The sequence below is a fragment of the Anomalospiza imberbis genome, chromosome 1 (assembly GCF_031753505.1).
Source record: "Anomalospiza imberbis isolate Cuckoo-Finch-1a 21T00152 chromosome 1, ASM3175350v1, whole genome shotgun sequence".
Taxonomy (NCBI): domain Eukaryota; kingdom Metazoa; phylum Chordata; class Aves; order Passeriformes; family Viduidae; genus Anomalospiza; species Anomalospiza imberbis.
Window position 1 is genome coordinate 97,668,999 of NC_089681.1, and position 22,868 is coordinate 97,691,866.

The following is a 22,868-nucleotide window of genomic DNA, read 5'->3' on the forward strand; positions in this document are numbered from 1 at the left end:
AGGTACTGCTCTCTTCTCCCTGATACCCAGTGCCAGGACACATGGAAAATGGTTGAAACCTTCATCTATCATGGGGAGTTCGGACTTGATGTGAGGAAACATTTCTTTACCAAGATGGTGTCAAACTCTGGAACAGACCTCTTGGAGGGGTGGTTGATGCCTGTTTGTCAGTGTTGAAGAGGCATTTGGACAGTGTCCTTAAAGACATACTTTACCTTTTCATCAGCCCTGAAGTGGTCACACAGCTGGTTTATGAAACTGATGTTGGTCCCTTCCAGCTGAAGTACATTTCCTGCTTCTCTCCCTAACAGTACATGCTGAGGAAATCCTTGATTGTATTTCTTCCCAGACCTGCACTAGCAAAAGGCACTGAATACCCACAACCATCTCCCATCATTGGCTCAGTCACCTTGAGGGAAGCAGGCATGAACCTTCTGAGGGGATGAGAGATATAGATCATCCTGAGATAATTTGACCATTTGCACAAATTTGCTAAAAGCAAGTGTGACATGGTTTTTGAAAGTCTTCTGAGTTCATGTGGCTAAGATGGGTCCGCGCAGGATGACAAAACCCCACATCTCTAACATTAGCACGGCTCAGTGCTTGAGCCCTCTGTCTCATGCAGTACATACTCCTCAACTAAACAGCCGCAAATCTTTTGAAGGTGAGCAATATGTGTTCATTTCCCTGTGCATTTTTCTATCTTACATTAAAAGAGTCTGAGAGGAACAGTATACCACCAGAAAGAAGGTCTGTAAGCCCCTACTCTATCTCCAAAGTGTCCAACAACCAGTGTCTAAAGGATAGTACACGAGCAGTGCAAGTCTACTTTTGCCTGGGTCCTGGGCCTGCTCAAAGGACTTGGGTGGCTGGGACCAGACTCTCCTAGAACCCTCACCGTCTCCTGCCAAGGGCCCAAGGGATGTGTCCCAGCTCAGCCTGGGACCTTCTGTCCCAAGCTGTGCCCTGCTGTAGGTGTGCCCATCTCTGCCCCTGTCTACTGTATGCTCTTGGGTCCTGTACTGCAGAGAGCTTAAGAATTCTGATACAGAGCTCTTTTGACTAGCTGACATAAAAAAAAAAACATCAAACAAAACGCTGTGTGATTTGGTCATCTGAAATTACACACCAATTCTATTATAATAGACAACAGAAAACAAGGGTATCATAAGTGCATTATGTAAGTGTTTTAAAAAGACTGACGTTTCATTTTCTAGACTAAACTGTATCTTTCTAACAAACGAAAAGCTTATCTGTGATGAAAACTGTGTACTAACCTCTATACGGTGTTCCAACTGATGTGACATACATATTTTTCTCATAATGTTTAAGCCGGTCTTCCAGTACGTGAATCTAAACAGAGAACAGTTGATATGATAAATGGTGTTATAACTAACAGCAGCTAAAATAAGCATAACTGAAACAGTTTCCATATAATCTCTTATAAAAGCAAAATACATTTGCTTTTTAAAGAAGGAAAACATTAGAAACTGTGTTATTAAAAGCTGTCCCAGTGTTGTACATCTGTATATACACATAAAAATACATATAGCAGATGTTATGCATATATTATATATTCGTATTTCTATTTTTATATATAAGCATACATGTCTTATTTATAGATAAAAAAGCATACAACAAAAACTACTTAATTTACTTAAACATCAAAAACGTTTCGTTTTGAAAAAAAAAATCCAGAATTTCATAAAGTGCACTGTTCCCCTTTTCACATTGCTTTGCTAACCAGTATCACAAGCTTGTGGTGTTTTTATTCTCAGGGGATAGAGGAATACTTTGAAAATTACACAGATCTTCTGAGAGCAAGTATGAGTGAAACCTATTTTTTTTGTCTATTATATTCACAGTACCTTGTATGGAGATGTACCACATCATCACTTGAAAAGAACAAATGTTTTAATACTGCAAACACTGAGTATCAAACAAGAATACTTCTTACTCATTCAACGTCACCCTTACCTGCTCTTTCAACTCCTGCTCCTTCAGTTTTGAATCACTGACTAGTGTTGTCTTCTGTGCAAGTAGTGCCTGAAAAGACAATCACATATGAAAATTGTTGAAAATACATCATAGGTACGTTTGCAATAAACCTATTTCTCCTTTTAACACACACAAACTTATAAGCAGAATTTCAGCTTTAAAACTGCTCCGCAACAAAAGTATTAGAATGGAAAATCAATAACATGTAAGACTTACCTTTAGTTCAGTTATTGTGACCTATAACAACAATAAAAATTGAGATTAAAATTTATGAAAAATACTGATTATATCAAGCACTAGAGAAAGGAATATCAATAATTGAGTTCTGATACAGTGTGTTAATTGAGAATGACTAAAATTGAAATTACCCAATAGTAACAACTAGTCTTATAAATAGTTTAACTTATTTGTATTGACAGTACATGAAGCTGATATTTAACTTATCTCATTTGATTCTGTAAGACAATCATCATAAACATAACTTCAAGAACCTAGTGTTTCCAAATCTTCATGAAATGCATATTGGAGATGAATAATAACTGAATGAATATGAAATACATCACAGGATGCTCTAACTACAATTAATACTATTCTGAATATTTTATGTTTTTCCTTAATTCTTCAAGTCACATTTGGAAATGTGAACATATACCTGAAAATAGCTTCAGATAAGAGCTTCATGAGCTCTACATCTTGCAAAGATGTTTATGAAGTACAGAAAAAAGTCTAAGCTGAAATTTCTATCTTTCAGTGTTTCAACTCTAAGGAAAATAATGCTTCAGTAGTCATGGGTATAACTCAAGGCTGTATAAGCATTTCAACATCAAATAATTTATGTGTGAATTTTTTTTTAAGGTAGGCTTAGTATGTATTCACAGAATCATAGAATATTGTAAGTTGGAAGGGAGCCACAAGGAGCAGAGTCCAACTTTTAAAGTGAATGGCCCATGGAGGGATTAAACCTGTGACTCTGGCACAATTAGTCTCATGCTTTAACCAACTCAACTGATCTCAGGGTCAATATTACTTTTTTCTTCCCAAGCCTCTTTGCAATTGTGTCGAAGAGGAGGTTTATTCCCCATCTCAGGTTGATAAAATCTTGGGGTCTCCTACACCCCACAAACATAAAATAGGGGAAAGCCATTCCTCTAAGGATCTCAAACCTCTAATATTTTTCTCCTCTGCCCAGCTGTGGCAGGGAGGGTGAGTGAAAGACTTTAATGGCTGCCTTGCATTTGGCCAGTGTCAAACCATGACAAGTGGGCTCAGGGTCTTCATCCTCCCAATCCCTGCATCTGCCTTTCTTGACTTGGGTGGCGTGGCTGAAGCACTTGCCATTGAAGACAGAGGCACAGAAGTCGTTGAGAACCCCAGCCTCCTCTTTGTCCAGAGTAGCCAGGTTTCCCATTTTCTTCCAAAGAGGGCCCGCATTTTCCCTAGTCTTTCTTTTGTTTGCAACATATGTAGAGAAGCCCTTCCTGTTTGCCTTAATTTTCCTGGCTACAACAATTCTAACTGGGCTTTGGCTTCCCTACCTTTGTCCCTAGCTTCCTATACAATTTCCCCGTATTACTCTCAGGCCACCTGTCCTTGTTTCCACTTCCTAAAAGCTTCTTTTTTTTTTTTTTCAACTCTGAGTTTGCCCATCAGGTCCTTATGCATCCATAGAAGCCTCCTGGAATTTTTGTTTGATTTACTCCTTGTTGGGATGCATTGCTTCTGAGCTGAATACATGAATACATGAAATACCATTACTGGTACATAAATTTGATATAACTGTCCTATTAGTAATACAGAAGATGCATGTATAATACAATACTTAATGACTGCCTATATTTATAGCAGACTGCTATAACAAACTAGGAGTGAAACAGCTGACAAAGAAGTCCTAAAGAAAAAGTACTCTTCAGACTTTTCATAATCATATTTTAGAAGTTAGGAATCTCTTTAAGAATCTTCCGCTAGATAATAATATTATGTAAGACTATCAGTAGGTGAACAAGGGTTAATTAAGAATACAAGGCAGTCTTAGATTTCTGCTTTTCCTGTTATGAAAACAACTCATACCATGGAAAAGTAATATAAAGGGTTTTGTATGCAAGTGCAAGGCCAAAGTAACAAACACTAGGACAATGAGATAATTTGTACTTTCAGTTTCTAATGTCAAATATATAAATTTACTCTTCCCAGGGCTACCTGTTGTAAAAATGAAAAAATTAAAAGTAAGGTCAGTATGAATTCTCATCAACGACTCAACACCTCGTACACTTTTTCTCTCCTCAGTACAATAACAGTTAGTAGTATTTTTACCAAAGAATTCCTCAAATTAAAATGTAATCTCAGAAAGCCAAAAGAATGAAGGCAGTCTTCTTTCAATGGAAGGCCTCTCTGTCCATAATTGATATATTCAAGGCACTACTTCAGACACCTCTGAAATGCGAATTTTTAAAAAATCACTCTAAAAATTACTTAATGGGATTTTCTTTCCTTCTAAAGGGCTTCCAATAAAACCAACATAAAAACATGTAGAGGACAAAAAAACCCCACCTTAATAATAACAACAGAACTGGACTTTTCAACATACCAATTAAAAAGGTAGTACCAAATACTTCCGATTCTAAAGAGATTCATTTACATGACAGCGAAGGCCAGACACATAAATAAAGTCCAATTACAAATAAACTACAGAATTTCCCATGGACCAAGAATTTCATACTTAGAGATATAAAACCAAATGTCAGTGCCAGCTCACTTTTTCACTGTTGCAATGTTCTTCTTCCGCAATCCTTTGTTTGTATTCCTTCTGCAAGTTTTCTAGCTGTGCCTGCAACTCATGAACTTTTGCTGTCATCTCTTCTTCACGAGACTTCAAAATACAGGCAAAAAATTACTTATAAAATTAATAATTTAACTACTCAAAACTTTAACTATGGTGGACATAAAGCAATCAATAAATGTTATACTATACACAGAAAATATATGCTTGATATTTGTATAAAAGCTAGTTACACCAGACTCCTACAGAATAAACCAAGAAAAATAGTTGGTGCTTAACAAGATTTTGTAGCCTCCATCAATAAAGATTACACAGCTAGGATTACAGTTACTTTTTTTTTAAATTCCAAAAAAGGTCTATTTCTCTTGGGCACTAAAACAGTATTCGAGTATAATCCAGTAAATTCATGACGGTCACGAACTTCATGGAAGGGGTAGATGACAACACAGAATTAATTCCTGTATTATGGAAGTGACAAGGACCTAAATCCTTTCTTCAGCCACTCTCACAAAGATGCTATGAAAGCAGTTTTAAGCACATTTTCCAAAACAATGACCAACAATTTCCTGTTCTCAAGAGTCTGGAAGGCAGTATTCAGTGTAGAGGAAAGAAGCAGTAACAAGAATGGTAGGGAGGAAATTAACTCTTCCTGTTTAGGAGAAAATAAAATCACCTAAATCCTAGGAAGTTAATCCATCTATATGGCACTTTGCAAAAACAAGTATTTTTAAAAATTGTGTCCCCTCTGGTCTTTTTATGAGAGAATACATTAGGGACCTTATAAAACAGCACTCCAATTCCTAGTGCATGTCCCTGTTTCTGAACAAAACTAAAACTTTAGTTTCCCTCATGCTAACCGTACACGGCAGTCAGTCAGTTGATGGCTCTACTAACGCATTAGTACTTCAAGTCAAATTAGTACAACTAATTAACTGATAACAAGTCCAGAACTGCTGATGGAAAATTTGTTCTATTCAAAAATCTCAGGAGTACAAATTACAATTATACAGAATATTCTCTGGAAAACTAAGTGTAGGACTAGAAAGCTGATCTAGGCTCAAAAGACTTACGGTATGCCATTACTAATAAAATAATTACTTCCCTCTAAGACCAATTTTTAAGGTGTTCCTTGCACATGAGTTAAGAATAAAACACCTTCCCATGCAGCCCCTCAGTCCGGAATGCATGATCAAAAAGAAATTAAGCAAATCTACCCACAAATAATGGGTACGATGCAGTATTTGAGCAATACGATGCAGTATCTGAGCAATTTTTACAGCCTCAAAGTTTAAAAAATATCCAGGCTCAAACATCATGACCTCCAAACAATGTTAGCTTCTATTCACTCCCATGATTTTTCTATGTCCTCAGAAGTGTATCAACAATTAGTCATATCTAAAAAACTTTTTTCTTTTTTTATAGATGGTTAAACTTCCCAATTAAAAAATTCTCAATACCTGGCATATTAAGGGATAGTGATGGTTGTTGTTTTGGGTTTTGCAGATTTTTAAATTTTTTTTTGTCCACCAAGAATCTAAATTTTACAATTTGTACACAACTGTTTCATTAAATAAATCACAATTGAATGCACTTCATTCTTAGTTATAAAAGGTAGTTGAAAGTCTGAAAAGAAATTAAACTCAAAATGATGAGTGACACTTTTGTAAAAGGGACATACCTGTGAGCAAATATTTGGATAAACCCCTGAAGAGAGATTATTATTTTGAATTTAAAATTAGTAGCGCACAAGTGGGTTTCCAAAATGCTACTGATCTGCATCTACAGTAAGAACTTATTGTTCTATATAGCATCTGGCATATTCTGAAAATAAACTACATGCTATTTGGATTTAATTACAGTTATAGACTAAGACTTCAAAAAAGTTACAGTTTCCCAAATCTTAATCAGAAAGCCTATCCTGTACTCTCATGAAAGGCATGACAACAAATGAAAAGAAACATAACTAAAGTTCATAGTTAGGCTTAAAATAATCTAGCTGGAAAACAGTGTTCAACTTTTCTCTAACGATATAAATTTAGTTGAAGAAAAAATACTTAGCTCCCTAATTAGAGGCTATGCCGATCTAAAAATCCTTTAATTAGGGAGACTTTAATGAAATCTTATGTGATATTAGTTTTCACAAAAGAAAACAACACATAAAAGTGGAGCACTTCACAAGCAAATCATGTGAAGTCTAACAGATGGAATGATTCTTGCTTGTCTTCGAGGATAAATAAACCAAGTTAGACAATTTTTAGCATAAACCATGTTTAAAATGCAAGAGTGCAACAAAGTTATATGAACAAGATTCATTCTTGCAATTGGCTTTATTTTTGCTTCATCTTCTTACCATTTGAGACAAACTAGATAGATGTAAGTGGACTGTTTAAAGCCTGCATTCCAATATGATGTACAGTCTAGTGCTGAAACCATTTAATGTTTTCGACACGTACAGGTAGGACTGGGAAAATTTATTTGGCTAAAACAGGAGGCATCCTTGGTGATGTATCCTTAAATTGAAATAAGCTGGTAACTTCTGGTTGAAACACTACTAGAGAAAAAGTATGTCTATCTGCAAATATCATGCAGAAAAACTGTTCTTTACAAGCAAAGAAAAAGAAATCTTTACTAGTATAAAAACTATGCAAACACATTGCACCCCGCATGGAACAGAACCTTACTTTAAGGGCTATGGCACCAATCTCAGGGCATCAGACGAAGGAGATAGAGAATGAGACTGCCCCAAAACACTCTATTTATAAAAAACAATACACCACCACCACCACCACAATTCTAGTAAAAGCTTAAATGTCACTCAGTTTGCTCATTCCAATCTGGCACATAAACTGCCCAAGGATGTAAGGACTGAGCAATCTAATTTTTATGGAATGATCGAAGTTAGGGCTTAATTTCTGATGTTCTTTCATGCCCATAAACTTCAGAAACAAATATTTTAATCGCAAGCTAGGTCACCAGACATATCAAGTGGAATTCAAGCAGTAAGACCTTTACTAGAAAGAACTACAATTTTTCTATCTAGATATTAAATCAAAAACGAGTAATTTTGAAATTTATGTAGTCATATCACTTTTTAAAAAGGTACCTCAAGGATTTCTTCATATTTTTTCACAGTTCTTTTTAGATCATCATCTTTTTCAACAATTTTTTTATGCAACTGTGTTGTCTCTATGTGATGATTTTCTATCAATTCATTTTCTACCTCCTGGGCTTTACCTACAAAAAAACAAGTTAGGCAGTATTAAAAAACATGGATTTGTTTTTTGGCTTTTTAGGGCTTTTAAAAAATTATGTCATAACTGATAACAAGTCCAGAGCTGCTGATGGAAATTTTGTTCTATTCAAAAATCTCAGGAATAGAAATTATAATGATACAGAATATTCTCTGGAAAAGTAAGTGTAGGATTTACTACATTTTAAAAATGCTTTAAAGTAACTATAAGGAAAAATTGCCAGAAAAATTCATTTTTCCATACTATCAGTTACTATTATGTCCCTTGATCCTAACATGTACAAAATTTGTTGTCTGCAGTTTGGTACCTGGAGCAATTTTTTCTACCTCGTGCTGGAACTAGTTTCTAGAAGATGACAACCAATATTTATTAACTAATTCTATCTCCTATTCTGTCTAGAGATGTGACTGAAACTTTTGCAATCTTCAGAAACTCCTCACCTGTAAGTGTACTTCTAGTAACTGGAATCAAACCATACCTTTTTCTCACTTTTCTAATTTCCAAGTTACACTATGGTGGCAAAAGACCGAGAAGACAAAATATGTTGTACTCTAGTTATAATCACATTGTGTTACAATTACACATCATATCTAGTTGGCACTGTTAGTGGTTAGTGAATGAAGTCTGCAAGATGCAGCTAAGAAAACGCAATTCTGATTCTCAGATGGATCTAAGTTTCTCTAAAATGTAAGTTTCTCTCCAGGTGCCATATATTCAACAATGGAATGTTAAAGTTTTTACTACTGGAGACAAAGTAGCATTGCAATGGAAACTTACCAATGCACTTTCACCTTCAAAATTTTACTCTTTCTTTCCTTTGAAAGAAAGATAGGTATCTATGGCTATCATGGGCAACACTTGCCATGGCAGATGTAAAGAGTGCTAGATCAAAGATCCCTCCTGCAGAACAGCTACATATGCATTTTCCTAATTTTACTACAATTAATATTTAAGTTATTTCATGAGCAAGACAAGTTCTTCCCCTAAGTTCTCTAGACATTCATAAAACACATGTTGTGTTTATCACAGTAACAGGTAAAATCGCTTCCTCAAAACAACAATAACTGAAGATTCGGTTCTCTGACTATTTTACAGATTACGGTTATATTAGGTTATATTAATATTGCACTTACTGATTGTCTCTTTTACTGCAGTTTCCAATTCTCTCTCTTTTTGAGCCAGCTGAGTATTGAACTCTCTTATTAACTGCTTTAATGTGGAGTTGTGCTTTAACTCAATGTCTTCCTGTTCACATCTGTACAAAAATGTCAAAACATACAGCAAGGAAATATAACATTTCAAGAGTGTGTGAAAACATAAGGCAAGGCAAGAGATCTGGGAATTTCTTGAAAACTATTGTAGAATGGGATGGTTTTGAATTATATGAATTCTGAGAGATTCAGGGGGGCTGTATCTTTCTCGCCTATCTAGTTCACCTGGTAGCCATAGGTGTTTCATTTAAAAACAACCCAGAATTGAACCCTTCCAAAGATATGGAGTTTTAGCCGAGGAAGTTGAAGAACTGGAAGAAAAGAGTATGCCATAAAAAGAATTTTTAGGGAATTTTTAGAATTGCTTGAGAAACTATTAAAAGTGCTAAGCAGTACACCGCATTTTCTGCAGTATGTATGTAGAATTATTGGTATCAATTGAACATGTAGCTCTCAGTACTAAGTTTTAATAAACTTTGTTTTCGCTTTGAGAAAAATAGAATTATATTATACGCTTTAGCAATGTTGAAAATTACCATCACTGACACAGATCAGAAACGGTATTACTCTGCCAAATGTCAAATCTCTTTTCTTTCTGTTTCTCTAAGTCTATTTAGAACAACTAAAAAAAAAAAAAAATCAGTCATTATTTCCTTGTTATAAACTGAGCTTTAGAAAAGTATTCTTGAGGTTTTAGTGGCTAGAGATAAAATACAGAAATGGTAACACAGACAGGAACAAAGAATTTACCTGATTTTTTGCTCCATTTCCTCTAATGACTCCTTCTTTACTATGTCAAGCTCTTGCTGATGTTCCTTTCGCAGAGTACGTATGTCTTTTTGAAGATTATTCACCTCTTTGCGTAGTTTCTGTTTCTCTCCTTCAGTCTCTTCCAGTTTAGTCTGTAAGTCCTTCTTCTGGTTCTGCATATCAACTAGTAACTTCTGCAGCTCCAAAACAGATCTGGACTTTTCTTCAGCATTTTCCTCAAAAGCTTTCAGACTGTCATTTCTTTCACCCAACTGTTGCTGTAGACATTTTAGCTTTTCTTCATATCTTAAAGTCATATCTTCCATCTCAATCTTAAGCATTTCATTTTCCTTCACTATATTATCTTCTAAGTCTTTTATCTTCTGTTCTAAAGACTGAGTGACAGCCTCCTTTTCCTGCACTTTTTTCTGTAAGTCTCCAATTATATTCTCCATATCAAGATTTTTTTGTTCTTTAACTTTCAATTCTTCCTTACTGCTTGTTAAAACACTGCCACAACAAGCATGCTCATCCACTAACAATGAATATTTTTTGGTTTGTTCCTCAAGTTCTTTCCTGAGACTTTTGGTCCTAACCTGCTCTTCCTGATGGCTCTTCTCAACACATTCTAGTTTTTTAAGGAGTTCTTTCTGTTTGTTTTGCAGTTCTAGATGACAGTCATTACTCTCTCGTTGTTCTTTCTCATACTTCTGTAATAATGCATCTTTTTCGGTTAAGCCCTTCTGTAACACCTGTATTTTTTCTTTGTATGTCTGTTGGACACTCTCAAGTAAGTTATTTTTCTCTTGTTCTACAGCAGCTTTTACACTCTCTACTTTTTCCAGCATCTCCTTCTCTAATTCTGTGGAATCTCTTGTTGACTTAATTTTTTCTTCTAAGGACTCAATTTTGGCTTCTCTCTCCTGTACTTTCTGCTCCAACTTTCTTAACTGGTCCTCCCTATCTTGCTTAAATTGCTGTTCCTTTTCTTCCATCTGAGACAGTAACTGCTTTCTAATACAACGTATTTTTTGCTCTGCTTTCTTTTTCAGATCAGCCAGCTTAGTGCTGTTCTCTGCATTCAGTCTCTCTTCTAATTCTTTCAGTTCTTCCTCTTTCCTTTTAAGTATCACTGATTTCATTTGATCAAATTCCTTCTCCTTTGCTTCAAAATCAGCTTTCAGTGAACCCATTTGCTTCTCTAGATTAAGCACTTTTTCTTCAGCCTTCTTAAATCTATTCTCATTTTCAAAAGCCACCTTCTCTGCCTGATGGAGTTGCCAAGCTATTTCTTCTTTCCCTGTGTTTTTTTGTTCATTACAATTTTTAAGTTCCTCCAACAAGGAATCATTTTCTAAGGTTTTCTGAACAATGTCTTTTTCTAGTTCAGCAATTTTTGCTGCTTGTTTTTTTAACTTTGAGGTTAACTCATTTTCTTCCTTTTCCCTCCTGTTTTGCTTTTGTTCCAATTCGCTTTTTAAACAATCAAGATTCTTGTTTTGTTTAGCCAGCTGTTCCTTCAGTTTATTTAGTTCTTCATCTTTTTTATTGGCTTCAGTATTGCTTAATTCAAGTTTACTCTGCAAATCTCTGATAGTATCATGATTTTGTGTAAACCTGGTTTGTGCTTTCATCTTCCACTCTGACAGCTGGGCCATGCAATGATCTATCTGATCAAGAGCTGATGCTTTTTCTTGACTCAGCATCTCAACTCTGGATGATAACTCTTCTACTTGATTTAACAACTGCAACCGATCCTCTTGATGTTGTTTGCTTAACAGAGATATGGCTGCTGCCTTCTCTGTTAAACTTACTGTGCTTTCAAGTCTAACATTAAGGTCAGTTACTGTTTTGTTGAGAGCAGATACTTCAGATTGTTTTTCCTGGAGTTCTTCCCTCATTGATGTGACAGCATTGATATTTTCAGATAACTCTTTCCTCAGCTGTGTTATGCAAGTTTCTTTCTCTGATGCTGCTTGCTGCTGATGTCCTCCCTCTTTTTGCAATTGTTCATTTTCTGTTACAAGTCCTGCAATGTCAGCTCTCATGGACATAATTACATCGTCCTTCTGCAGTTCTTGCATTGACTTTTGCAAAGAAGTACTACCAGCAGAATGATGCTCTGTTATTTCTCTAAGTTGAGCTTCCAGTTCAGTTATCTTACTTGTTTTGATTAATATTGCTTCTTTAACCTTTGCAGTTCGGCGCTCACAGTCTGCAATTTTACATGTTATTATGCCAATTTTTCCACTACATTTTTCAATTAATTCATTGCCTTTAGTTTGCAATGAAGCTTCAGCATTCTTCCAAGCATCTAACTGGGCTGTAAGTTCTCCTGACAACTTTTTAAACTCTGTTTCTTTTAGCCGAATTGTCTCTATTTTTTTGTCATAATTTTCATTATCTTTGTACTGAGAAGATTGCACAGTTTGGAGTTTTTCTTCAAGAGTTCGCAGTGTATCAGCCAGCTCATTAATTGTGGCTTTGTCCTTCTCTTCAACTGCTTTCTGTTTACTGAGTTGTTCCTGAAGTCCTGTCTGCTGTTTCAGGGACTGTTTAAGATCACTTTCCAATTTTTTCAACTGTGTTTTCATGTCACTTTCCTTATCTGACAAAGCATTCACCTTAGCCACTGACTGCCTTAGCTGTTCTTGCAATTCCTTCAGGCATTCCTCCCTTTTCACTTGTTCTTCCTTCAGTTGAATTATTTCTGTTCTGGAGTCCTCCTTGTCAGCACTGAAGATGAAAAGCTTCTGTTTCAGGTCTCCAACTTCCTGCTCTTTCTCTTGCAGTTCCATAGCATGTTGTTCCTTGAGCTCTTCAATCTGCTGATTAAGTTTCTTTTCCCAACTTTGGATTACTTCTTCCAATTTCCTTATGTGGTCCTCAGCAAAACTGTCTAACTGCTCTTTCTGATTAGATTCCAGTTTTGACACTGCATCATTGATTCCAGATGAGCTGGCATGTGCCATTTCAAAAATATTAGTATGGAATTCACTCTCTTTCTGACTGAATTCCAACTGCTTGTTTTCAAGCTCTTTTTTAAGTTTAGCTTCCTGCTCAGCAAGTTTATTTTTCAAAGTTTCCTGCATGTCTTTTGATTTCTGTTTCATTTTCTCGACTTTCTTCTCCTGATATTTCAGTTTACTTTCATACTCTCCTTGTAAAGTACTAATTCTCTCCTCTGCAACTAACAGTTTCTGTTTAAGTTCTTCTACTTGCTTGTTCTGTAACTTCTTCATGTGCTCCATTTCATTTTCCTTCTCAATCAGACTTCTCTTCATCTCATCAGCCTTTCTTTGTAGGTCCTTTAGTTGACATTCATATTGCTGTGTTAGAGTGGCTACTTTCTTCATATCTTCATTGCTTTGCTCCTCTAGCTTTGCAAACACTTGGACAAGTTCAGCTTCAGATCTTTCTGCAGACTCCTTCATTTTCTGTTCATGTGCTCTTAACTCCTCCAAATGTCTGTCCTTCTCCTCCAGTGATTGTTTGAGCTTGTTGATTTCCTCTTTGAGTACCTTCTCAACACTTTGAATAGACATTTCATGCTCTTTTAACATTGTTTCAATCACTTCATTGTGCCGTTTCCTCTCTTCTTCCAACTTTCCTTTCAATTCTTGCTTAGCTTCACACACTTTACTATTTAATTCTGAGAGCTCTTGCTCTAAATCATGACGTATTTTTAGTGTTTCTGATAGCTCAGAAGACAGTGCTTCTAATTCTGTTTGTTTCACATCAAGTTTTTCTAATGTTTTTTCATTCATCTCTTCTATGTGTGCACAGAAAATTGTTTCTTTCTCTTTCAAAATAGTTTGTATCTCTTGTTGTTGTTTCTCTCTTATTTTTTCTATTTCAGTTATTTGTTGTTGTTTTAAAATTTCAAGTTTTTCTGTCCAAATCTTTTCTTGCTGCTGTTTCACATTCTCCAGTTCTTTATTGTGTTTTTCAACCATATCGTTTATTTCCTTACTGTGCTGTTTTTTTTCAGACTCTAGAAGAGTATTTAATTCCTCTGACTGCTTTCTGTCATCTTGCAAATACTTTGCAAGAGAGCTTTCCAGTTCAAGAATCCTCTGTTAGAATACAGTTTTAAAAGAATATGAATATTCAAAAGGTAAAAATTGTATTAATTTAAAAAAAAAATTTACCAGATTCACATAACTACAAGTTAATTATTCCATTATTTTTAGTGAATGTCAACTTCTTCAATCAGCCTTTCACTCATCTGGTTTGTTCTCACTTTTGCTTCCATTATGGAGAGTTAGCTAATTAATAAAAAACTCCCTATCTCACTGCAGTGAAAATAAACACAAAAAATTGAAAATAATATAACTAATTCAAATAAAGTAAGTAGTGATATTTATGAGAGGTATGTTCACATTTTCTTCTTAAACTAAAGTACCAACATATAGGATGAGAAATATAGGGAAATTACAATAGTAGTATGGAGTTTTCTACGTGCCTACTGATTTATCATAATTCTACCTGCCATGGAAATGCTGCTGTAAAGCTTTAATGCTTCTTCAGGCAAAACTTTGAAACAAGTATCTGGGAGTGGTGGAATAATGTACAAACTTGCATTAGCAGAAAATATAGTCTTACTCATTACATAAAGCAAAGGACACTTCAAAAATTAAAGCAAATCTTTTTGCTTACTGTGGTGGTGCACTCCCCCTTCCTCTCAGGCTGCACTGATATCTAAGAAATGCTTGTTAGGCCTCAGCCTTGAAAAAACAGTATCTGGACTCAGCTCTTCCCAAGCTTATCAAAAACCCTGTCTATTCCCAGGAACTGCTGCTGTCTAACAAGCTCAGGTCTTCCTTATGAACAGAACTGGAAACTATTTTTCTTGCTTGAATGGCATAATATCCCTGTTCTCACTTTCAAAGAAAGTGCCAACACAACTGCAACCAGGATGAAACATTGTTATGACTAAATCCCACTCTCTAGCAATCCTGTAAACAGTGGTCCAAAATGGGGCCCTTTGAGCTCTCCTGGACCATAGCAGGCTGCAACCAGCAATGCTCCTCTAAGTAGGACACCTATCAGAACTAGTGCACTCTCAAGATTTTTGTACTTGGAGGATCGACAAAAAAATTATGAATACTGGGCCAACATCCTCACTCCTCAAAGCTCAACCCTTCACTTGTTGGGGAGGTGCAAAGGCATCCGAAGTGAGTATTTCACTTAACTTTGAGGGGAATTTTTCACACGCATCTTGCTGGCACTATCTCTTTATGTCTGTGTGCATGCATATGAGCATATGCTATAACAAAGCTAGGAGAAATGCTGCTTTCTTAAATTTTTAAGCACCTTAGGTAGCTATGTAAGTTAGACCTGTAGTAAGGTTAAGTCATTGAGTTATAAGCTAAGTGGAATGCTGCTAAGTGTTTTCTTTGCTAAGTTGCTAATTTTAACTTATAAGTTAAATGCTGTTAAATGTTGTTAAATGATATTCCTCTTTTAAATTGTTAAGGTAAGGTTATAAGTTGAGTTAGGTATAAGTTAAGTGTTATTCCTTTGTTAGATTGTTAGGTTTAAGGTATAATTTAAGTTAAAGTACTCTTAAGTTTGAGTGCTGTTAAACTTTTAGGCCGTATTTTCATCTGTGCTCTCACTGTTCTTTTGTCACATGCACCTAAACACACACACACCCACCCACACCCCCCACCCAAACAGTTCTCAGTTAATTTCTGTTTGCCTGGATTTTGTTTGGTTTTGTTGTTGCTTGTTTTTCCTTAATGTGCTTTAACTGCCCTCTGAGTAGTAGACTGAATCTTGCCAACGAACTTTGTTGTGCTGTTCACCTACCTCACTTAATATTAAATCCGGTTTTCACTGATACCCTTGCTGCTGATTTTTTAAAGTGACCTCAAACACTCATTAGTAACACATACTAAAGTATCCTTATAAGCATTTGTAAGGTTGCAGAACCCAGAAATTAAACAGCCTGAAATTTAACCCTTATTTATAACATACCTAAAAATTAAATAAATGGATACGAATTCATATCCCACACAATGCTATAAAGCAAATGTATTTCTATATTTTGCTGATGCCTTAAGTTTTAGCTTTCATATTTTTCAGATTTTGCGCTGCCTAGGTGTATAATTTTGAGCTTCATATTAAGTTTTAGTAAGATCTCTTCACAGAGTAGGTAGACAAAAAAATCCTTTTTCAGCTTGAGATCTAGGACAACCATTACAAGTTTCAGGCCAAAAAAGCATAAACAACAGTGGACTGAAGAGAGAAAACAAGACGGATGGGACTTTATAATCTGAAGCTGTAATTGTTCAATTAACCCCAATATGCAAATGGACCAAAACTTATAAAAGCGTGAAACCTAGTGACCATTTTGGATCCATCTTGGGTGTAGCCCTGGCCAGGCTCTTGTACTCCCAAGCTGTATCCTTTTAAGGCCTTTTAATAAATACCTACTTCATTCTCTTAGCTCTGTCTAGTCTCTATCCCAGATCAGCCTCTCAAGACATCATGCCACCTAATCTTAAAAAAAAAAATCTAGGGGCTACAGAATAGCATGGCAATATATTAAACTTTTGTCACTTTAATCCCACAAAACCCAATCACAACAAATCACCATTTGTAAACTTGTCACAGTTAAATGCATACTTGTAAATGCTTAGTCTTTTGGAATCTTTACTCACAGTTCTACAAGTCTCTACTTCTTGATGCATCTTCTCAACTTTCTTGTCACACTCAGACTGTATGGCTTTCTTCTGCAGCTCTAATTCTTCTAAAGCTAGGGATTCTTGCTGCTCTTGCTCTTGAAGGACTTTTAAGCACTCACTCTGATTTTTTTCCTGCATGAAGAAGTACAACTAAACAATAGTCATCGCACCTTCAAGAACATTATGATAGGATATTTTCAAGTCAGTAAACAGGAGTCATACATGAATCACCTTTATTTTCTATGCAAAACCAAATGGAGTTTGTTTTCAATTTGTGAAAACATAACTGCAATAAATCACTTCATTTTTTTTTTTGGAAACTCCTTTTGATAGATGAGTAATGTGATGATTGACTCTCACAATTAACAGAAAAATATAATGTAGATAGGTTAAGAAAAGTTTTATAGATTTATAGTTATGTTTTCCCCCTGCATTGTTATCAAGGGACAGCTGGGGTAGGGACATTTGGGAGGGTTGGCTTGTCACTATGGTGACATCTGGCCTCCAATCAGGATTTGAGGAAGTAAATTCCACCACTGGATAGTGAAGAAAGAGTCGATAGAATTTTGGGAGGGGCTAAAGTGTTAAAAGGCGAAACCTCCATTGTGTGGGTGAGCACATGGTGGGGAAAATCCTTTCCTCTCAGCGCTTTCTCTATTCGTTCTTCTGTTTTATTTTTTATACAGTTTAGTAAACCTTTCTAAATTTATGAAAATTAGTATCCTTTTCTCACACCCCTTGTCTTCGCATGAAAAACATAATGCAATCAAGCCTTCCATTTTGGTTCATTTACCACTATTAATTGAGGATAACATCTGAGAGGAATTTTTAGGGGTTGGGTTTTGGTTCGGGTTTTTCTTTTTCCTGTTCCTCCCTTGTTATTTGTGGAATTTTGTTCCCATTGAGTTGCTAATAAGCAATGATGGCAGGGAGGGGGAAACTCCTTTGGTTTTTTTGGGAGCTTTTTTTTTTTTTTTCTTTCTGGCTGGGGGAAGGGGCTGTACTCTCTTTCTGTTTCGGAGGAGGAGGGTCAGAGCCGTGAAAGGAATTCCAGCCTAGCCCAGAGCTGCTTCTTCTACCATGGGGTGAGTCTCTGCTCGTGAGAACAACCACTGAATTGAGAACTTATTAACACTTACCTCAGTAAAAAAGAGACCTATCACCATCTGCTCGGATGGCCAGGATCCTGAACTCGGTTCTCCCTGCCCTGATGGGAGCCCCTCGCCCCCTGCCTGCTGAGATATCCTGGCCGCCCAGCTTGCTGCTTTCTGAGAGTCCTGCTAGGGGCACAGGAACTGGCTGTCCCAAGGTTTTGTGAAGCAAAGCATCTCTTCCACTCCTTCCCATCTTCGGACAAAAGCCACCATTGCCACATGCTCCCCAAGCCCGCGCCAGAGCACCCCCTGCAGCCGCGGGGGAATCATCGCGCCTGCCCTGTCCACCAGGAACCAACAGCGCCCCTGCCGGCTGTGACCATAACCACACCAAAGGGGAAAGTGCCGCAGCCAAAAGGCTGTCACTGGGTTCTGTTTGTTGTTAATGCCGTAGTTGTTGTTGTTTGTTTGCTTTATTATACGTACTAGTAAAGAACTGTTATTCCTATTCCCATATCTTTGCCTGAGAGCCCCTTAATTTCACGATTCTAAAAGTTCAGAGGGAGGAAGTTTATATTCTCCATTCCAAGGCAGGCTTTTCTGCCTTCCCTAGCAGACACCTGTCTTGTAAACCAAGACTGAAATAAAATCTCTTCTCACTTGATTCCACTGCTAAGATATTTTTAAGCTTGTTTCTTACAATTAAGGAAATAACCTGTGAAAAAGGTAGAAGAATATACTCAGGACAGGGCTGTCGAAGTCTCTCAGTCCTAGTGACTATCCATCATGGAGGGGCACAAAAACCAAAACAACATTTGTAACAAATATATAAAAATTATATATATACATGTATGTTACATATATATCAAATATTAAGGCAAAATTACATGATTATCTATAGTGGATTACAGTTCCTGGGCCTGACTGCCAAGGAACACAGATGATCCACAGATAGATATTAAAAAAGCAAGTCTAAAAAAATTTCAAAAAAATAAAGTTTCCACAAGATACAGCTGTTACTGAATACTGACAGTGATAAGTTATCATTACTCAGTCTGGATCATTGCAGCTGCTTTCTTTTCATGTTGCTGAAGTCTCTGAGCTATTTGACTTTCGGAAAGCACTCCTATCTTTGAGCACAGGAGGACTGTGGAATAGTGTCAGCTCAAGACTGCTAATCCAAACTCACACTTAGAGAGATGTCTTTTTATGCATTTTAGGTTTACTTACAAGAGCTGCCTTCATCTTCTCCTGGAATACCTTTTCTTGAGCCTGTAATCTCTCATTTAGCTCCTGATCTTTGGTAGCCAGTTCTTTTTTATGTATTTTTTCTAGTTCAGCAACTCGTTCCTCTGAAGATTTCTGTGAATCAAAGTCAGAAAAAAACTAATTTCAAAATATTAACTATCAAAACACTTTATATTTTTTTCTTAATAAGAAAATAGTGCAACAGACAGAAGAAACCAGAACCATCTCTTTGCTCCTTCTGAATAAGTTATTATCACTTGGAGTACTTAATATTAAGCCCTAACAGTTCTTACTTTCAAGTTTCTATTTATTCATCTTCCTTCTCAAGTCTTTCATATTTGTATTAAAGGAAACACCACATTTTCTAAAGACTCTTCTTCCAAGACAAACTTGGTGTTTTCAGTTCAAACATGATAATACATTGGAAAAGGAACTTTTTGGTAGCTTTCCCAGTATTCTTATTTTATGAGCCCGAAAGTCAAGTGGTAATACTCTATGTAGACAGTTATCTACAACCTACATACGTGCTGTATTTAAGAATAATGTAAAGCACATCAGTGGTCCCCTTAAAGCATCAGTGTATTCTCTTAGAAAAATTAATACCATTATGAATGTCATTACAAGAACTGTAACTTAAGGGTGTTCAAATTTACAGCTTTGCAAGGCATGTGAAGTATTCCAGCAATTCCTATATAAATACACCAGATGAAGGAAATTATTTTAACCTGTAAACAATATGGTAACAAGTTCTTAAACATTTACACAGACTCAGCTAGGATAATGATAAAAAGCTAAAAGTGATTAAAACCCAAGATCCTGGTGGAGATGTATGAGCTTCCTGCCATTAATGTCTTCTTGTCTCTGTTTGAAGTCTCAAGTATACTTCTACTAAATAATTTGATTAAATACTGTGAAGCAAAGACTAATACTATTTATTTTTACATGCCATTAATGAACTGATTTAAATTGCTGAAGAAAAAAAAATCTATGAAGAGTTTTCTATTTTTCATTAAGTAAATCTTTAATAACAGAAAATAATTTTTATGGGTTTTATTAACTAGCAAAAGCTTTATAACAGAGTTCTGTTGTACTGATATATTTTACAACAATGGCTTAACTGTAATAAAGTTTTTACCTTTACCTTCATAATCTCAACCACCTCTTGTTTCACTCTGGTTAATTCCCGCTGAAGATTTACTCTCTCTTCTTCACTTGCCTTTTCTACTGCTTTAATTTTTTCATCCATTTCTGATTGCAGTTTTTTCCGGGCTTCCTCTGTCTTTTGGGCAATACTTACAGCCTTCTCAAGCTCTTCAAAAGCTGCAAAGAAAAAAAAAATTATATGATAATTGAGAAATAGCTATATATTTTGATAGAAGAATTTCACAAAAAAAGTACTTAGGAATTCACTTAGGAACTTAGGAATGCACACGTTTATTTTCTGGAAAGGAAAGAGAACTGACAAATAGATGTGAATTTCTTCCAATACATCCTGTAGCTTCTATTTCTTTGTCTAAAATCACTATAAAATGCATAAACCATATTAATGAATGTACTATAACACTCCTCTTCTACCTATACCTGCTGAGTAAACTTTGAAGAAGTGGAAAATAGCTGCACAAAGAAAGGTAATTCACACTAAAACAAGCTGACAGAAACAAACCAAGAATGACTACTATGCAAGTCAGTTATTAGTGGGTCATGAAGAGTTTCTCCTGAATAGAACACTAATGTATAATATCAGGCACTTTATATACCTAAGAGAAACTCCAAACTGTAAAACCTAGAGAATCATTTCTTTAAACTGTTTTTCATAGAGCCCACAGAGATGGCTTTGCTAATTTCATTATCTCGCTATTTACATTTAATGTACACTTCTATCAGTGTAGTAGCTGACTGTCAGGCACTTCTAACTTCATAAATAAAATGTAAAAATAAAAAAAAAAAAATTAAAAATTAAAAGTTAAGATTTGCTCCCAGAAAACTTGAATAGCTGTAAGTTGTTTCAAAAAGAACACTCAAACTGCAGTGCTGAGATTTATTCACTCTTGCACAGGATGCACAAATCCACTGAAACACATTTTAATTTACAAAATAGAAGCAGTAATTCCACAGCTTCATCTCATGCTAATTAGTATTCTAACATGCTTTATTCACTTCACAGATGATAACTGAGATATAAAAAGAAAGTAAATAAATTCCAGTATTGTGAGCTTGTTTGTTTAATCAATACCCTTAAAGCTCATTACAACCGATGTCAGAGTCTATACAGAATTACACAAGACTAGAGTTCAATCATTATTATGGAAATCTCTTTTCCTGAATAGATCATGAATATGGAAAACTCTGGAGGATGGTAAACCGGCTGGGGAAAAGCTTACTGTGCTCTCCTGGAGGGACAACACTTAAGCAAAAACCTCCCTGGTCACGGCGAGGAAAAAAGCTTCCCCCAGAATGCATTGTTGCCATATGTTGATTCTATGTTGATCCCATTGGCCCTTCTCCTTTGTTCCGCCCCTGTGCCCTCATCTCATTCGTTCTGATGTTCTGCCCCACCCCTCGCTATCCCTATATAAACCCCTGCTCTCTCTGCCTAAAGAGTTCTTTGTCCCTGGACTCCTTCACAGTAGGAGCTCAATAAAAAGCCTCCATGTAACGCCATACAAAGACTCTGTCCCTTCCTTCTGCGTTGCTCATGGCTGAAATCACCTGAGAGCTGAAATCGCTTGGCAAGAGCAAGATGTGCCTGTGTACCCAGGACGTTTTTTTAAAGACATTTCTCTGGGAAGGTTGTGGCACTCTACCACCTCCGCCCACCGCAACAGAAAACCCCTGCAGCATATTGGAAAAATTCAGTCTCAGAACATCCTACTATATGGTTAGTACTTTGCATAACAGAATTTTGGCAAAACACCTCTGTAAAATCCAAAAACACAGTGCCAATATCAAGACTGTAATTTATCAGAGCACAACCTCCTAGAAGTATATTGTTCTATTATACCCTGGACTACTTGGACTCTATTTTGCAAGGAAACAGAAAAAAATAACTTCTGAAGTGTTATTTAGTATACTAAGCTTTCAGCCAATAAACTCTGTCCCCAAAAGAAAATCATAATAGACTGTCACATCTCCAGTTTTATTGATTCATCATTAGTTAGTAGGCATTTACAGCAGTAATTGCAATCTTTGCTTTTTTTGAAATCATATTTAATAACATTCAAGCACGTATATTTGAGAAGTGAGCAATAATTTCCATTCCACATCTTTTGACAACATTAAAAACTGAAGATTTTAACCACAGTCTATACTTTTGAGGCAGTGCTGCAAATATGTTTTCAAGTAACTTAATTCCATAAAACTGGATTCACCAAAATTCTGACCTTCTACAGAATTTTCTTCTGTTTTTTGAGGAAGCCTTTTTCTGACTATTCACAGCAACAATTAAAGTTTAAGGCAAAATGGGGCTGTTATTGACTCTGGCAATACCAAAGCAGACCACTGCACCCACTTTTTCACTTCTGGTTCTGCTTAAATGCTAAAACTGTTAAAAAAATTAAGATCACTAGAGATTATTTCAAGCAGATAGTCTAAAATGTAATACAAGACAGTCTAAAATGTAATACAAGCATGCACAAGCCTTATAGTTCCTTATTTTGCACAGTTCTTCACAGCCCTATAAAGGCATTTTGCCACCTGCCATCTACAGGACTCAAGTTCTCCCCCCTTGCGACACCAGGCTCAAGTTGATTATGAATACTGCAGAATAATGCAAAACTGTGTTTGGAGAATGGTAATGACTTCCCTGATGCTCTTCTCAGTCCTAACAAAAGCAGGCCAAGCAAAACTGG

The 22,868-nt window shown here is 36.1% G+C and overlaps 1 protein-coding gene across 9 annotated transcripts in view; it reads right to left on the reverse strand.

Annotated features, from left to right (window-relative positions):
* Positions 1 to 22,868, reverse strand: part of GOLGA4 (golgin A4) — a 73,851-nt gene that overhangs the window by 7,633 nt on the left and 43,350 nt on the right. For 3 of the 9 annotated variants that reach the window (XM_068201276.1, XM_068201282.1, XM_068201268.1), the window contains exons 13-22: positions 20,162 to 20,340; positions 19,003 to 19,134; positions 16,655 to 16,810; positions 9,987 to 14,062; positions 9,159 to 9,280; positions 7,878 to 8,008; positions 4,751 to 4,864; positions 2,215 to 2,235; positions 1,978 to 2,046; positions 1,278 to 1,353 (exon numbers count right to left, since the gene is read on the reverse strand). In XM_068201276.1, coding sequence (XP_068057377.1) covers positions 1,278 to 1,353; positions 1,978 to 2,046; positions 2,215 to 2,235; positions 4,751 to 4,864; positions 7,878 to 8,008; positions 9,159 to 9,280; positions 9,987 to 14,062; positions 16,655 to 16,810; positions 19,003 to 19,134; positions 20,162 to 20,340 — 5,076 coding nt within the window. Of the gene's footprint in view, positions 1 to 1,277; positions 1,354 to 1,977; positions 2,047 to 2,214; positions 2,236 to 2,267; positions 2,295 to 4,729; positions 4,865 to 7,877; positions 8,009 to 9,158; positions 9,281 to 9,986; positions 14,063 to 16,654; positions 16,829 to 19,002; positions 19,135 to 20,161; positions 20,341 to 22,868 lie in introns of those variants that run through there. The other 6 variants (XM_068201290.1, XM_068201312.1, XM_068201320.1 and 3 more) reach the window with 5 other exon arrangements.